The 18,144-nt window shown below is 39.3% G+C and overlaps 1 protein-coding gene across 3 annotated transcripts in view; it reads right to left on the reverse strand.

Moving 5' to 3' along the window:
* Positions 1 to 8,254: 8,254 nt before the first annotated feature.
* Positions 8,255 to 18,144, reverse strand: part of PWWP2A (PWWP domain containing 2A) — a 31,691-nt gene continuing 21,801 nt past the window's right edge. The window contains exons 3-4 of one of the 3 annotated variants that reach the window (XM_061188395.1): positions 11,961 to 12,080; positions 8,255 to 9,466 (exon numbers count right to left, since the gene is read on the reverse strand). In XM_061188395.1, the coding sequence (XP_061044378.1) occupies positions 9,453 to 9,466; positions 11,961 to 12,080 (134 nt within the window). In that variant the 3' untranslated portion in view covers positions 8,255 to 9,452. Of the gene's footprint in view, positions 9,467 to 11,960; positions 12,081 to 14,760; positions 14,910 to 18,144 lie in introns of those variants that run through there. The other 2 variants (XR_009700781.1, XM_061188398.1) reach the window with 2 other exon arrangements.

Consider the following 18,144-nt stretch of genomic DNA (forward strand, 5'->3'; position numbering starts at 1 on the left):
GCTGACCATCCTACCATGTATTAGGATTCAGAAACTCCACCTTACAAGCTGTCCCGGGCCTCTCCAGGTTTGTGCAGATAATTATGAAATCAGTGTTTTTGACCAAGTATCAATCTTAGTAATTTCAACTTAAAATAGCTTCATTCAGGAATGGTGGTATGTGAATCCCAGAACAAAACCATATTCTTTTAGACTCCATGAACCCAGAAGTTTCAAAGGTAGATTTTTTTTTTTCCTAGTCATCAGTGCTGGTGAAAAGCTTTTAATTGTTATGGTTTGAGTGTCAAGGGCAGTGACATGCAGGTTTCATCTTAGAAATGAAGTACACGTATAATTCTGTAAGTGACATGCAGTAGGCATGCTCCCAGTGTTAAGAATTGTGCTGTTCTTTTGCTCTGTTCCTCAAAGCCCCTCAGCGTGTGCCGGTAGGCAGTGGAATCATATGCTGTATCCACACTTTGTGATGTGCTAAGCCTTTCTCCCAGGTTGAAATGGAATTCCTCATACACTTTATAAGGGGAAAGGGAGAAGGAGAATGTGGTTTTTAATTTTGCTTTGCTATCTTTATAATAAATCTGGCATCTGATGTTTCCCTAAAGGTGTGTGTGAGAAATCGTACAAGTTGTACAGAAAGCTTAGCTGAAAGCCGTGGGGCCCACCCGGCGGTGATGAGTGCATCCTGTGCTGTGCACTGCTGCCCCAGCAGGAGCAGCCCTTCTCAGACCTCTGGATCTCAGGAACCCTCCACACTCAAAACAATTTAAAGAGCGCTTTGGTTTACGTGGATTACATCTCTTCGTATTTACCGTATTCGAAATTAAAACAAATTTCTTAAATATTAATTCCTTTAAAAATAACAAAATACATTTTATGTTAATACAAGTATTTTAGAAAAAATCTAAAAATCACATTTTAGTAAGAAGAGAGACATCGTTTTACATTTTTGCAAATCTCTTTAACGTGTGGCTTGATAGAATATAGAAGGATTCTCACATCTGCTTACGTACTCATTTTGTCACGATATCACATGTCATGTAGCCTGGAAAATTCTGCTTACCTGTGTACTTGTGACAGAATGATGCAAATAACCTCTTATGAAAGGGTCTCAGGAACCCCTGGGGAGCCTTGGACCACCTTGAAAACCACTTTGTCAGATTATGACTTTTGAGCTCAGTTGCTGAGACTAAGCAAAGGTCAGGGCTGAGATTCCTGAAGGCTATCTGAGTCTCCAAGGAATAGGAAATAAACCTGTTTGCCTAGAAACAGCCTTTCTTAAGACAGTACCATTGCTGCAGGGGGTTGAGGTTTTGCTTCTTAGGCATCCTTCCTCCTCCTCCCCCCTTCCTCGCTGAAATCTTAAAGGAGGCCAAACAAGGCCAATATTAAGTGCGTCTAGTGATTGGGCCAAGTAATATACCTGGAAGGGAAAGGAAGGAAACCTAAGTAGGTGTGAGTTTGCTTAAGCCAAGGAGTTTATCTATCACTGTTACTTTTCTGCTTCCAAAATTTAGAAGAAAAGATAGATTCAAACCTTTTGAAAATGCTTGTTCAAACCTACAGAAAAATCCTGAAAGGGTTGAAAAGTAGGAAGAGTGTACGTACAAGGGAGGAAGGTGGCCTGTTGCCAAGATGTATGATTTAAAATTCTGTGATGCCTTCCTCCCCTCACAAAAAAAAAAAGGTATACCAGAATTTACTTTTAAGGTAATCACACTGTGACATCGTATATATACTTATGCCAGTGACATTGCAATGGATCAAAATAATTTTGGATCTCCTTCTAGAATTTCCTTGAAGTCTCAAAAACATGTTTAAAAATACTATGATCTATTCCCTATCTGCCTCCATGAATAGACCAAGAGCTTCCGGAAGGTAAGGGCCATATTTATATTCTTAATAGCACCAGCAGCTACTGCTTTACTAGAAATTTAGTAAATTGGTATTAAAGGATGTTCCACGAGAAGTGGTCTCAAAGTGAACAACCATTCTATCCAAACGTCTCTAGATTCTGTGGCCTTTATTTAGTACCTGTTCTTTTGACACTTAAAAAGACATTCGTAAAGAGTCCCTTTAAGCTGGTCGAGCGCATCTTGTGCAGCCACGTAGAATGTCCTCAGATGGTGATCATTCAACCTGGCCTGTAAACATATGCCTCCAGTTTTTTTGTTTTTGTTTTTTTTAATTTTTGGCTGCGTTGGGTCTTTGTTGCTGCACGGGCTTTCTCTAGTTGCGGCGAGCGGGTGCTACTCTTCACTGTGGTGGCTTGTTGCGGAGCACGGGCTCTAGAGCGCAGGCTCACTAGTTGTGGCGCACGGGCTTAGTTGCTCTGTGGCATGTGGGATCTTCCCAGACCAGGGCTTGAACCCGTGTCCCCTGCATTGGCAGGCGGATTCTTAACCACTGCGCCACCAGGGAAGCCCTGCCTCCTGGTTTTTAAATTTTCGTTTTTGCATCTTGTATATTTACAAGGATTTGTCTTGAGACTTTCAGAAATCCCCAACTTTTCCTCTAGTTTCAGGCTCCCCTCCTGCTCCCAGGTCATCTTGTGTTCTCCGTATATGTTTCCACACCGTCTCCCAGTTCTCACATGAGCAGCTTTTCCGTTCATGGGAGCCTCTGCAGAAGGCTTGCCCAGGAAATGGCACTGTCACTACAACAAATTCACACTTGAATGGTAGTTTTTCTGTGCAGAGTGTACTGTGGATTAGTTCATTTTCCACACATCATGGAAGTATGGTTGAATCCCAGTCTTAAAATCCCACCTCTTTTTCTAAGAACTCTTACTTTACACATGGGTCTTCCATCACAAGCACTGCAGCTGGTTTCTCGTTCCCCTACCCTTTAGCTCCTTGTCCCCGCCCCCCGCCCCCCACCACCACCACCCAAACGCCCTCTCTTATTGAGTTGTTGTGCTTATAGGCCTAGAGAATGTTAACACCATGCCGAGATGTGGAGGCTGGGAGTGGCCAAGCCTGCTAGCTAATGACCTGAACATTGCAGCCCGGGGCCGCGTGTGAGCTTCAGTAAACTGACAAGACTTCACACACTGGACCTCCAGAGTTACTCAGGTACAGTCAAAGGCGTGAATGTTTGTTGAGTCCTACAACACTTTGTGTAGTTGAAGGTAGGGAACTGCTTCAGGAAATGTTGCCGGGCCTGGTGATTATTTCTGGTGCTCCTCAGGTCTCTGTGGTGGTTTCCAAGCGTATCGCTGAGTTACATCTCACACAGCTCTCAAGCTAGAATCCAGACTGCTTTAGGAAGACCAGGCACAGGGACTTTATGGAGGCGTGTTCCGGTCTGATTGGACTGCCGTGGAATGGGGAGCCGGCAGCGGCTGTTAATGTGAACCTGATTGGAAGGTGTATTTGGAATGTTGTCTGTTCCCAAGAGCTAAGCAGACCTGCAAATTGTCTTTTACAACTGGTTTAGCAAAACTTGGAATGTCAAAAGGGAAGGCTGTGTGTGATAGGAGACCAAGGAGGATGGGAACAGCCGTGCAAGTTAATGGCTGCTTTAATCTTCTTGAGAAAGGTCTTTAAAGGGAAGGGCCCGATAACCCTCCAAACCAGAGTGCACATCTGAGACACGGCACAGGACAGAAGAAATGAGCAGCTTAATTAAGTGCCTGCCCTTTCCCTCTCGGCTCTCTGTGCGTTCCCGCTGTGTGAAGGGAAAGCCTGCGGCTGCCCGAACTCAGTCTCCTTGGTGCGACTGAGCCTGCAGCCCAGCAGTCGCCACCAGCCCACTGTTCTGTCGGTGTTGCTCTCTGATCACTTCTGCTTTTGACCCTGCCTTTCACCTCCCTGCCTCGTCCCTCCACTATTCCTTAAGACGCTGTACTCTTCCTCTTCTACTCCTGTGGGTGTATACTGTGTACTCGATACGCACCCCACACCCTAGTAAAATCTCCTGGAAGCAATTTCAGTGAGATGTTTTATGACCCTTTTCAGCCTGCCCCCTCTGCACTTCAGTAGTAACCTTCCATCCAGTCCTTCCATCACCTGGATTTCCTTTAAAAAAGGAAGTGTGTGGACATTCCACCACATACTTCCAGAAGTGGCTGGAAATTGTTCCTTCAGGGAGGTGCACAGCTACGCAGAGAAGGGAGGTTTCCAGTCACTTTCTGTTGTCTGGAGAGCAGCCTTGAGCCCACACTAGACCAAGTCCATTAATACTGCTGAAAATGAGAAATGCACTACTTGCTACCAGCCAGTCCAAGAGGTGGGGCTAAAATAAACCATAGAGCATCAGAGTGACTGCTTAAGACCCTTCAAAAGGCAATCAAAGAAACTAATGATAAAATTAGTTTATGAAAACTAGTGAGGATGTCCTCATGTTTCAAAGTATCAAAAATTTCAATCTTCCTGGCTAAGAGTTGGTAATTGTTGAAGGGAGGGATGGGTATATGGGGTTTGTTGTACTCTACCTTTACAAATGTTTGAAATATTCTATGATAAGAATATTCCATTTTCTTCTAATTTCTCAACCCTCTGAGGGCTACAAGCTAGGAATAAGCTCCATCACACAGAAGTTAATTCAGCCAGACTAGAAATATGACTCCCTACACCGTTTCCTTTCACTCAAGGGGAAACTTTGTAAGCTCACATTTTCCCCTTAGCTAAAGCATGGCAGAGCCTGCTGCCCCGCTGCCAAGGAAGCCCACAGCTAATAATCTGGCCATGATTCAGTCCCAGCTGCTAGTTCCGGCTTGCTGAAAAATACAGCCTACCCAGATGGCAACTCCTATCAGGCACTGGGACTCCTCAACCATCAGGCATCATGACACATGTGAAGGGAGTCAACCCAGAGGCTCCTTAGGAAGCCCTTAGTTCCAAACGTGAGGAGCTAGATCTGCAGAGTGGAACCTCATTGTTCTTGGTGTGGTGCTTTGCCAGGCTGATGTCTGTATCAGACACCCCACCCGACTCACACCGGGCAGCTGCCTTGTGCCGCCAAGCACACAGGTGCCCTCCAACTCCCCAAACTCAGCAAGTCGGAAATCCACAAACGTGTAAGTCGTCAAGCAAACTGAAGACAGAAGGAGGCCAGGGATGGGGAAGCAAGGGATTGAAGTGAGGTGGGAAGTGTTTATTGATAAATTTCAAAGGATATAGGCTTTGGTGGACGCTATGGTACTTGTTCTCAAGTACACTAGACTGTTTTGTAGGGACGGTTTGACTGCCCCAAAAGAGAATACGCTGTCTGCAACTTTGCCTCAGGAAGTTAACTGGGAGAAAAGGTCTGATAATTTCCTAGAGCTATGTGACACTGACTGGATTCTGCCACTGGCTGGTTGGCATCAGACCAGGAGCTACAGCTTCAGCTTGTGCTTTTCCAGCCGCTCCCTTTCTACAGGCGTTAAAGCAAGGTGCGTTTAAACATGTGAATCACCCCCATCACCGTCTTCTGTAAAGTTGCTGTGTGTCTCACTGAAGCCCCTGGCTGTGCCTTCCTAGGGCAGTGACACATCAGGCTCCCCTTCACCTCAGGGCACTTCCCATTTCGGAATTCATTCACCTCCTGTAGATCACTGGTTTGAGCAGTCTGCTCAGTGTCCAAAGGAGTCAGGCACTGAGCGCAGACAGTTCAGAAACATAAGATTACAGAATATTTCACTCAGGGAAGAAGGTTCCCTGATGTTGCCCATGTTTTTGGCCTTGGCTGGGTAGGAACTGAAGAGCTAGTTGAGTGAGACACTTATTTTCCATACCCCATTTTGGCCAGTGTGGCCACTGAGTGATTCTTCTGTTGGGAAGGTAACTGATAGAACTAAGATTAGAGTCCATGTCTCTGCCTTAGACTAAGTAAAGCAGGTTATTCAAATAAAAGCGTCATCTTAGTATCACCCACTCTCTTTCCCTCCTTTATGTTAGAAGGTTGCTTCTACAAATGGGCTTCAGGAGGGAATGAAGAAAGGGCTAACCCTAGAAGTATTAACTCTCCAGGTCAATGACCTAGCATTCGGTTTGGCCAGCTCTTTCTTCCTCGGGCACAGGATGCCTTAGTTGTATTCTCTTTCATCCCAGGGTCATCGCCTTCTTGATATCAAAGCAAAGGAGTCAGGCCATGAAACTTCTTTGAGTAAGCAAAGATTCTGCAGGATGCTCATCACTAGAGGAAAGTATGCTTGAAAAACACATAGTATGCTCTATTCAAAGCTCTGAGGGAAGACTCATTACTTGAAAGAGTAGAGACGAGCTATCAGGTATAAAAGCAAGAAAACGGCTAACTAACTTTTACGTGCAGTGACACACCCAGCGTGTGCAGGGAGACACTGGTACAGCCTTACATGATTTGAGGGCATGGATCTAAATTATTATGCTGTTATCTGAAGACAGCACCCAAAGTTGCATCTGTGGCTTTTGTTACTCATTCCCTCTATCTTGTAGGAGTTGTATCTATAAATATACTGACATGTATACAAGATGATTAGGAATGGTATTGCAGGGGGTCTCTTCTAAGGCCTTCCCAGATAATATGCACATGACTTGTTTACCTTCCCTGGTTCTCTCGTTCCATTTTCATTTGTGGGAAACTTGAGGAAAAAAAAAGATATTAACGGAGCCAGATTCCAGTGGCCTCCTTCTTACACTCATTTAGATAAACTGAAATGGGAGAGTGTTTGTGATTAAAGAACTCTATGATACTCTGGAATAACAGGCAGCCTTCTAAAGGATTGCTTTACTCAAATGGGAAAAGAAAAAAAAAACCAAAAACGTACACTGACTGAAGTTTCTGGGTTAGCCCTAAAAAATCTCAACTGTCTGGTAGGTATCAAGAGGCTAATTTTTCCTGACAACTGAGTGTTTCTGGTCAAACACTTGACCTAACGTTGGATGTACTGGGCTTTTAAAGAAGCAACCATTTATCCATAAGGGCAAGACTAATTAAAATTAGGACAAGCCCAGCAGTAGATGTTTGTTTAATTACATCCAACTCTGAATGATAGGTTATTCGTTTCCATCAGACAAGAAAACAGTAATGTTGGTGCACAGGTTCCTAATTAAACTATTCTCCTTTCCTCTATCCTTGGTCATAAAGACATCCCATTGAATCTCCCAGTGATTAAAACTACAGGTTGTTCTCCTAAGGAAGCAGTGCTAGATAAAACAGCTCCCTAAAGGACAAGTGGCTGAATTTCAACAGTTTAAAGAATAACCTTTAAAACCTAACTAACTCCTAAAAAGTAAATGAATAGTTTTTAAGTAACTAAATTTTTTAAAAAATCAAGACTTTATTGGATAAATGTTACACAACATTCTTTAACATTTAGGTCTCAGCATAGTTTAGATGAGAAACAATTTTTGTCATTCAAGTCCACAAAATGAAATAGGCTTGTGAAGATTTGAAATACAGACAAAGGAAGCATGAAGCAAAGCTTAAATATTAAGCAACTAAAGCAGTGAAAGTGAAATAGCAACATGGTATGTCTAGATTTTAAATACCACCAAGTTTCATTTTTAAAAAAGTGAAAATCTGGTTTATAACAAACACCACTGAGAATTGTCTTAAAAAATATTTAGATACTTACTTAAAACCTGATCTCTCCCAGTTCTTTTGCCTTTATATTACTTCTTGGTCATTTCCATCACTCTGCAATTAGAATTTTTGATTACAGAAAATCTGCTATGACCTGGGAGTTATCTGGTTCTTGAAGTGAGCCTGAAAGGTACTGCTGGGTTACATATCTGAAAGAACAAGAGGGACCCGAGCCTAAGCTCTGGGGCCAGAGAGCAGGGCGCCACTGAAGTGTGCATCATCTTTAGAACTCCCTGCTGCTACAGTTCCTGAGCTGACTTTTTCAGACTTGATCAAATGTATAATGACTTCATGATCAATAATTTTCCATAAAGACAATTTTAGAATGCAATCTAGACTTTTAGTTACTTTCAGTGTAATTAATTAGGATGTGCATTAACTCGCTAGAAGCAAGACTGCCTACCTTTTCTTGAGTTGTAAAACAAATCCTAGTCAGGTATAGTAAATATTCTAAAACTCACCCAGAACTTTTTGTTAATCTTGAGTGTGGGGTTAATAAGTAATTCCAAACCTATACTGTAAGAAAGATTATGCAAAGCTTGAACTCTTGAGCCAAATGCTCAAGTTATGTTGCTTCAAATGAATTTTCTATTTTTTTCCTTTTTTTGTATTAAGTAATCAATATGGATTATCTTCCTGGCTTAAAAAATAAATCAGTATTGCCACTAAAGAACTTCAGGTTTATTATTAAAAGTACGGCACCATCAAATATAAAATGCCTTAAAAATGTAGTACTAACAAACAGGTCCATCTGGTTTTCTCATTAATGTTTTCTCCATTCATTAAAAAAGAAAAATTAAGGTTTTTCATAATATGTATTTTTCATAGACAAGAAAAACATTACAGTCTGTCTCCATTAATAAGAATTCATACTCTATGCATGAAAAGTTCACCATCTTTATGCGTCTGTTCCTGCTGCTTGTTCCCCAGGGTCAAGTCCCATCTGACACCTGTGAGGATTTCTTGCACTTAGAAAGAGAGGCTCTCTGTGGAGAGAGGTCAACATCAAAATTCAGATATTATCACCTTTTCTGAACTAGTTCAGAAATCTGTAAGGATAGGGAGAATAGTAAAAGCCTTTCCAGCTCAGCAGAACTAAGAACTGGCTCTTGGAGTAGTACATTTTCACTCCAAGATCAACACTAGCCTGATCCACTTTGAGTCAGAATTTGAAAGATAAGAATGTAATTATGAAAATGTGCACAAAATATTAAATACTGGTGGCAAATAAATACATCTTAATATGTTCTAACAAGCAAATGTATATTTAAGATAATATAGCCCTGCTTTACTAAAGATCCAAATTTTCTTAGTGGGTTGGGGACACTTTGCCATCCTTTTAGTAGGATGTGTTTATTAGATAATCTTTTCTGTTGTTTCCACTGGCATCCTGAAGGAAACATTGGCCTCGGCATTTGTGACTATTGCTGTTTCATTAGAAGAGCCATTTTAGAAATACCTTTGTTCATATCTGAGCTGATTAACATAAACCTTGGAGAAAGCACAAAAAGTTTTAATATGAAAAATAATTCAGCATTTCTGTCATCATCTCGTGCCTTTCAGGCGTGTCCAAACTGTACTGAGAAGAACTTCATGTTCAAAAGAAGGTATTGTCAGTGATTCTTCACACATAAAATTCAAGAGAGTTCTTTGCGTATTTCACATCACTTTTCTCATCTCATGCATAATTTATTGCAATATTTTTTAATAAAAATATTCCCCTAATACCTTTTCTTCGGTTTAATATAGCACAATTTGCAAGTGCCCCTTTATAGACTGTTGGTTTTAACCACTGCCTGCATATTTACTTCTTAGTGCAGCTTTAAAAATCTGAGTCTCCAATTTCATTCAGTCCTGATGCTCTGGTGTTCTCTGTCATTGTGGTACAGGTCCATGAAACCAGCAGCCTGCTAATGTCTTTGTGCTGAAATATAGTAAAGAAAAGGAAGAAAGTGTAGTTAAGCACAAGTGATTATATGAGAAAAATGATGTCCTTGTTTAAATTAAACCCTATATAGACTGTGGGATCACACCTCATTTTTTACTTTAAATCAGTTAAACCTGACCAGTGTAGATTTTTTGAGAAAACAACTTACTGCCACTGTAAACCAGCAGAAGCATTCATGTTCTTTCTGGAGTATATCTGGCCAAATTCCAACACAGATAAAATGGTTTTCATCTTCACGTAGTCAATCTGCACTTGAGTGTATTTTTTTAAATACTTATTTATGAATATTTGCATAATAAAGGGAATTTTAGGTTTGTTCTTTATGCTGCCATTTCACAAGTAACAATATGAAAGTTTGCAAGTCAGCTTCGCTGCTGTGGACTATGAAACACCAGCAGCCTTCCTCTAGCACAGGCTTAAGAAGCAAATTTATATACAAAACCAGACTATGGAAAAATCAGCTGCAGATGACACTGTCTACATATGTGCAAGAGCACAACAGAGGGGGGTGGAGGGTGCCTCCCCAGAGGCAGACACACACAGCGCGTCAGAAGGCATCAAGAGCACCATTTTGCTACTGGAAGAGAACTTAGGTACACTGGTTCCATCGACCAGTGTCCCTTGTTACAACAGCAAACCAAGATATCAACAGAGGCACTCTGCACCATACCTCCAACAAAAGGCCGGACTCTGAGCAGAACATTTATAAAGGGCAAGGCTTATAGAAATTACTGCTAAGTAGCATGACCAGAATGCCCAACATTACCGACCTCCCTTTGATATCAAGAAGTAGTAGAATCCCATTGAAACGCTCTACAATCCCTGGTTATGCCTCTCAAACCTGGGAGCCTAAGTACCAATAAGAGTTTGAATTCCAAAAGAGGTGATCCATGGAAAGGATAATGATTACTTTTGGTCAAATGTATTTTTAAACCAAAGATGATATGGTATCTTCAGTGGAATAATAACAGACAAAACAAAAATGCAAAAAGGAGAAAAGAAAAACCATCCCCATCCTTCCCAATATTTGACTATGAAACACTTCAAAGTAGACGTATTTCTCATTCTTTGATAGAACTCTTGATCTTATGTTAACTTCCCAGTGCTGCCATATTTCATTCACTTATTGGATCAAGGCCTATAAAATAAATTTCACAGGGCATTCTATCACATTTCTTCTCAAGCAATGAAAAATTGCTTCTAGCCATAAATACGGCACACATCAAAACAACAGCAGTCCCTGCTTACTAAAGCAACAGAATCATTAACATGGTTTTAAAATTTGACATTGAGCTAAGAAAAGTTTTTATTTTCTAAAAAGATATTATACTAATATGATCATAATACTAATAAATTTAGACTCATATGGAAATTTGCAAGTAAATATCCCCATTTTATAAACTGAAAGAGAAGAAAAGGTAAACACCCAGTTCCACGTACAACTCCATTTCCTTCTGCTTATGACTCTCAATATTTGGCTTCAACCTTAGTGAGGCCTATTCCAGTTGGCAGGAAAGCTAAGGATTGAAGCAGATCTTACTACTACTCCTATGGGAGGTGCAGAAAATTGAAAATGCTGTTCCCTCAAGGGGCCACCAGGTAGCTACAACTCCTATACAGCTAAGAGTCCAAAATACCCCAGCCTTAATCTCTGATCCAAAATGTGCCATTCTGACCCAGTTTGCAAATTATAGCTCATAGACAATGATACAGCCCAATTACAGCTCTTCACTAGCTTCAAACACCAGAGTTAAATAGCCTTAATTCAAGAAAGCAAAAAAAGATCCTAAGTTCAAAAGCAGCACAACAAAAATCCCTAAACCCTTCCTGCCATATAAGAGCCCCAAATAAGGATTTTAAGCATTATCTAAGGAGGTTTTAATAAGTGTACTTAAAGAAATAGATTACAACTACACCTCAGCATTATCTTTTGCCACCCTCTAAGTTTTGACTTGCCTTATGTAAATGACAATGGTTTTGAGGTTGATTTAATTAAGAATATATATATGTTCATATATGGATATATATATATATATATTCTTATATATTAAGTAATGACTATCTGAGAAGTTAAAGTAATGAATATAAAAGTGACAAAGAAAGACTGAGATAGTAAAAGATAAATCCACTAGCTGACTTTCCATGGAGACTCAGTTGCTACTTAACATAATTCTGCAATCTGACACCCAACTTCTACCACCCTACAAGAAATTCCTCTGGATTTATGGAAGCTCTCAGGAGGCCGGCTCTACCTTTTTTTTTTTTAAACACAGCAGGTAATATTGACTGAAAGCTATTTTCACTCATGAAAACTATCACCAACATGAGGTCCACCCAGCTACCAAGGTCAGTGAAAACAAAGGAAAAAGAACTAGTGCATTCTTTTACGTCTAGCCTAATCTACTTTGGGAATGGTAAGTGATGACATGATGCCCTCTTCACTCTGTGGCAGGGCTTCACACAGACAGACCTGCCCGTTTCACTGTTAACTTCAATGCTCCCAGTCTGAATCCACAGTGGTCTGTCAGACACTGTAAGGGAGCAGCAGGACTCGTCACTGTCTGATGTAATAGCTGCCATTTGTTGAGACCTATGGTAGAAAAAACCAAGTTAACAAAAATAGAGCATTTGAGTTCTTTTTCATCCATTTTACCAAAAAAAAATTTAAAAATAAGACCAAAATTCAGGTGAATTTTTATAATGAATTTATTCTAGATAACTTGCTGGCTTCACACAATGTGAAGCTCTGGTACTAAAGGAAGACTTGAGGTGTGTACACACCAGTCTTGTCCAGGAGAGGGCACTCTCCAGCCCAAGTCAGTTGAGCTGCAAAATGCCTTAAGGCTCATGAAGATGTTGCCCTCTAATGCTAACTCACAATTTAACGCTCCTGACAAAAAATTTTTACTAGCCTAACACTAGCCTAGTGATGGAGTAGTCCTGACCTTCTCAGTATTCAATAAGGGCCAAAGTTGTCATCCCTATCTGTATCATATCATTAATGAGCTCAGAGACACCGTTTTGAAGAATCACCAAAACTGCCTGAATCCCTTTCTCCTTAATGCCAATGGCACCTGTGCACACTATTCAGCACCTGAACTTAGTGAGGTAACACCTGCTTGAAATAAGTTTGACAAGGTAAGCTTTCTCTCAGGCTTTCAGAACAGAGACTGCAAATACTAAGCAAATGAAGGATTACTATTTTAAGCCTTATTTTTTATTAACCTATTTGCTTGTTTCCTTACTTTCCCTACTTTAAGTACAGTATAAATAAGAAAAAACTCATCTATCATATCAGTGTAGGCAATTCTGGGATCACTGATTCAGACAATGTCCAGTCCCTGTAATATTTTTTTAATGCTGAATCAGAAGCAGTAGCATATAATCAAAACCTTAAAAAAAAAACGGCTTTTCTGACACTGAAAAGGAGAAACTTTATACACCTGATCTATAAAGAAACATGATTACTTCTGAATTTTAACTCAGAGGAGAACAATTTTCTTAAATGTGGTTTAATAATGAGGTTATTTACCCTTTTGTTGATGGGAAAACTTAAATATACTATTAGCTACAACCCAACAGCAGTCACACAAGAAAAACAGAAATATGAACGCACAAAGAATTTATCTTTTGAACCTCTCCCTCCATGGGTAAAACTTAGGTTTCAACAATCATTCTGAAGAATCTCCTTTTCAATTCTAGGCAAGAGGAGAGTCAAATCAAAGAATGATCTTATTCCTGTGCATTTACCCCTCCAGTGCCCAGAAATGCCGTGTAAAATAGTAACATGCAAGACCCCAGTCCACAGAGCCTGGCCCGTGAGTCTTTTGTGCTAATGTTTAAGATGAGTATCCCCTCAATGCTTTTTAGGGTCTCAAGGTTTTTCTTTAGAAACTGACCACACTTGCAGGATCCATGAAGAAGTGCCAGGAAGCCCCAGCAGTGAGGCAGTAAATGGAGACCCTCATGAAAGGCAGTGATTTCATTGGGAATTACTTGTTTTGTCCTTTAAGAGAAACCTTACATTCAACAATGGCAACTACTCCTGGGAGGCAGCAGAGATATAAAGGGGCAAATCAGAACACGGTAAGAACTTTCAGTCTCCTTTGTAGAGTGCATGAAAGAAGGAAGTAGAGGTCACACTCTTAGAGCAAAGCCCAGAATTAAAAACTGAAGAATTAAGATTACTGTCTTCCTGAACACTCAATATAAATTTTCTCTTAATACAATGTAGCATGATGCAATATGAACCACCACGAAAGGAATACATAGTGCCTCATTTTACAACAGACATTCTGGTTTTCCAGCCCTAATGCTATTTTTCTAACCAGTTATTTTGTTAGGGTTTTAGACAAACTGCACATAGTTCTTCCCAGCATACCAGGACAAACACCAAGATGTGCCACTCCCAGCCGGATTCCCTACTAAAAACTAAACGGTGAGGGGAAATCATAGATTTGTAATCAACAGCATCTCAAACATGAGCCGCGGGTAGAAATGACTACCCTCTGGAAAATATGGCCATGCCGCACAGAGATCGAGGCCTTGGAATGTGAGGTATTTCCCTCTTAGAAATGGGAAACAATCTACTTAATCATACCAGTGGCAATAAAAGGGGATGTTCAAATTAATGTCCACTTTTTCACCATTTGGCAAGATATTAAAATAATAAAACATCAGGGTTCCAGGAAAACACAGTATCTGTACAAAAAAGCTAATTTACACTACTTAAAAGCTGACAAGTACAGCTTTGTGGTTCTAATGCCTTTGGAAAGTCCTCCTAAGACGACCTCTACCCCACTGAGCCCCACCAGCTGAGATACTTCTCATGCCTTTGAAAGGATCTGGGGTGTGCTGGGCTTCTGAGATGGTTACTGATCATTAGTACGTAAGTGTCTGAATCATAATTACTTTTCCTCATTCAAGAGTTGAAATGTTAGTGGACTTCTCCCCTCACCATATTCCCCATGACCTCCAACCCAGTTGCCCTCCACAAATGCCTGTTGGGACTAGTCAGACCATGCCTACTTCTAGATATATGTGGATGATCATACTCTGATTATTGGAATTTTCAGATAAGAATAACGTCACTGTAACACTTTTTAAATTTATACTGCGTGTATGTTGAAGAAAGATACTATCAAAAGCTACCAGAATGAAATTTCTATGCCACATACAGAAAGTGCTAGTTGTGGTAATGACAGCAAGTATTTACGTAAGTCTTGTGCCAGGCACTTTATTGCTTTAAACATTTAAATTCTCACAATTACCTTTTGAAGAGGTACTATTTCTCTCCCCCATCTCACAGATCATGACACTGAGGTAACCTGCCTAGGATCACACAGCTTGTAAGTGGCAGATCCAAGTCAGGCTTTGCCTAGGAAATCTGGCTCAAGAGCCTGTACTTTCAACCATGTGCCTGAAAAGTGAAAAAAAAAATGATCCTTCGCTCAATAAAAAGACTGATACCGAGCACTATTAGTGCAAAAATGTTAACGGACGCTCCAACTCACCTGCATCACTGGCAAGTTACATTCTCATAAGCATCTATTTCTATCATTTACACTGAACAGGATGATCCTCTCACAGTTGTATTAAAAAAAGTCTCCCCAGGCAAAACAAAAAAAAACCTATAATACTTTACCTGGGGGGGAAAATGTATTCCTTCCAGGACTTTTCAGTAGCTTTTAAGTGAATCTTTGTGCTGCAGAGAACTAAGTGAGGGATACTGAGGGTTACAAAATTATCTTAAATATTTAAAAAACAAAAAACAAGCTCTTGCTACAACTTGATATGTGTTATAATTACAAGTTTTTTAGTTTACATGAAAAGGAAAAAGTGTGATTGTAACATAGCCTTAACACTTTGGCTATGGGGTATCTGGTATTCCTTCTAGATACCCCCACTGGATAGAAAAAATTATAAGGAGGTTTCTGGCACTAAGACTTCTAAGGCAACAAAAGGTTACCTGTCACATTCTTATGATACAAGGAAAATTCCATATTTAAATAATGGCTGTGTTTTCAACCTATTTTTAATGAGATCTTACAAATATCAGGAATTTAAAGAAGAAATATTTCATGCACTTTTAAACCAACTTTTAAGACAAGTAATTTTAGAACTGGCCAGTTTTCAACATCAAAGTTTTATGAAATTGTTTTACAAACCAAAGTGTCTAACGGAAGAAGGCCCACAGGTTAGACCATATACTACAGCCATGTAATTTATTCAGTTAAAAATGAGAATTTGACCAAAAATTCACTATTATGATAAATCGTGGTAACTTTTGAGTCTATTTTCTTCATTTCCTTTACATATCCCCACAACCAATCTTTAATTTATGCTAGCATAACATAGGAATCTATAAGAAAAAATTCAAGATTGGCAATTAGTTTTTTCAGAGATTAATTAGATACAGTAAATTTGACTCTATCCAAGATGGACTTTAAGGCATGATATAAAAATTCAGTATTTCCTGCCAATGTGTAGTATACAAGATGATCTTAGAATTTTAATAGAATTATCTACATGTCAAGGCATATTTGTTTTCCATTGGTAGTACTGACATAAAAAGTGGAAAAACGGTACACATATGAAAATATGGTAAAGAGTGTGATGGTATGTAAATAGATAAAGTTTTGGAAACTAATTTAATTAACTCCATTACTAAAATCATTTAAATGGTTTCCATACACGCAAAATTGGTTTTGTCATTAGGTGATGGTTTTAACCTAAAACCTACTCTTAAAGAGTATTTAATAGGTAAATGCAGTCATACTAATTGACCTAAAAATTTTACCAAGAGGTAGTTATAGTTCTTAAAAATGGGGGCACCGTTAGCCCCGTGCAGCACTGCAGGTTGATTAGGAAGGAACGCTGGAAGCCAGGCTGCCAGAACAATACCATCCAAACTTAAAAGATTTGTATCAAAAAACAAATTACAGGTGGATGGTAGTGGTGACTACACAACAACATGGATGTACTTAGTGCCACAGAACTGTAGTTTAAAAAATGGTAAAAATGGTAAACTGTATGTTAGGTATATTTAATAATATTTTAAATACCAAAAAAAAAAAAAAAAACCCAGCAAATTACAATGCTCTATTAATATGAAGGAAAAAATGATTTCCACCTAAAGTCCCAAAGAAAGTAAACCGGAAAAAAACGCTGTTTGAGTCTATAAAGGTTAAGTCTCTTACTTGAGTAAAGAATAAACAAAAAAGAGTTGAGCTTTTCTCCTCTGATCTCAGCATCAACTGTCCACGGTAAAAACACCAAGATATCCTGGAAAACTAAAAATATATAGATCACCTATATGACTTTAATTACTGAAGCTTTCATTTTTTTATTTCTATTCACTCTTTGTTAAATGGAGTACAGTAAATGTACACAAACTGTAAATACAGAATATTAAGAGCCTAGTAGCTAAGTCAGAACCAGGTAAAGGTAATTAAGGCAGCTTAGCTGTTTTATTTCTCCTGGCTATTGGCACAGCACCAGCCTTCTGTTCTATTTCTGAATTCCCTCTATCAGGCATTTTAATTGTTTTAATAGCAACCATATTAATACAATTCCAAAGCAAACACTAAATTTGTCCCAACTTAGAAACAGGGTCTTCAGAATTCTCTCTGGCAAATTCCCTATTGGAGGCCATCACCAGATACAGATCAAAACATTGTCCTGAATTTAAACATTATCAACTTTTCTAGACATTTGCCAATCTCTTCTCTGCTATGAATACTACCAAATGTGAACCAGTGCAGCACAAGCTATAGAAAAATTCACAACTTAAAAGGAAAAATCTAATTTTAGATCCAAATTATAGGTTTCTTAAGGTATTTCCAATTCTCAATTCAGTTATTTTATATTAAAGAATGTGTATGTATGTAAAAGAATGTAAATGTGTATCTTCAACATAACCAGTAGTAAGTACAACCTGCTCAAATAGGGGTGCAACTCTGTTTTTAAATTAGAAATTCAGACCCGCTAAGGAAGCTATTCATTTAGCTGATTTTAATAAGTTCCATGTCCTTTGCCTACAGTCCATCTTCATATCTATATTCCTGTCTGTTGTCTTTTCTACTTAGTAGCAATCTAAAATTACTATTTATAGATTTTCCCCATGAAAACCAAGTAGGGACACACCATCTAGTCCTGTAAATAGGCTTCAGACTAGTGAATTCTACTTTCTTGGTCTCATTGATATCTCAGGTCTCTGGTTCCACATCTATAGAGAGTCCCTTCCAAACTTACAGACCAGACCTTTTCTGGTCTATAAATTCTAGAAAACTGAAAAACACTCTGATGCTTTACATTTCCAAAGATTTCTAGAAATAAAGACATCTTTAGCTTTCACAGCTCTTACGTCCCTTAGTTTCTCCCCCTTGCTAATCCTATTCTAACCACTTTTCTTAGACCACTAGAGATCTGGCCTAAGCCTAGTTTTCTCTCTGCAAGGGGGAAAACAAATACCCATTTGGTTGTCTCCATATAAAGAGTTCAGTGTCTCCTTTTCTGTTGTTGTTAAAGAGAAATGTAAGAGAAAAATGGCTACAATTACCCAATTCAACTCTATCTCCATCTACAGTGGATACTGGACAAATATATCTTAGCTGCTTAAGAAATTTCTGTTTGAAAACACTGTTTAGTATGCA

This window comes from Eubalaena glacialis, chromosome 4 (genome assembly GCF_028564815.1).
Source record: "Eubalaena glacialis isolate mEubGla1 chromosome 4, mEubGla1.1.hap2.+ XY, whole genome shotgun sequence".
NCBI lineage: Eukaryota > Metazoa > Chordata > Mammalia > Artiodactyla > Balaenidae > Eubalaena > Eubalaena glacialis.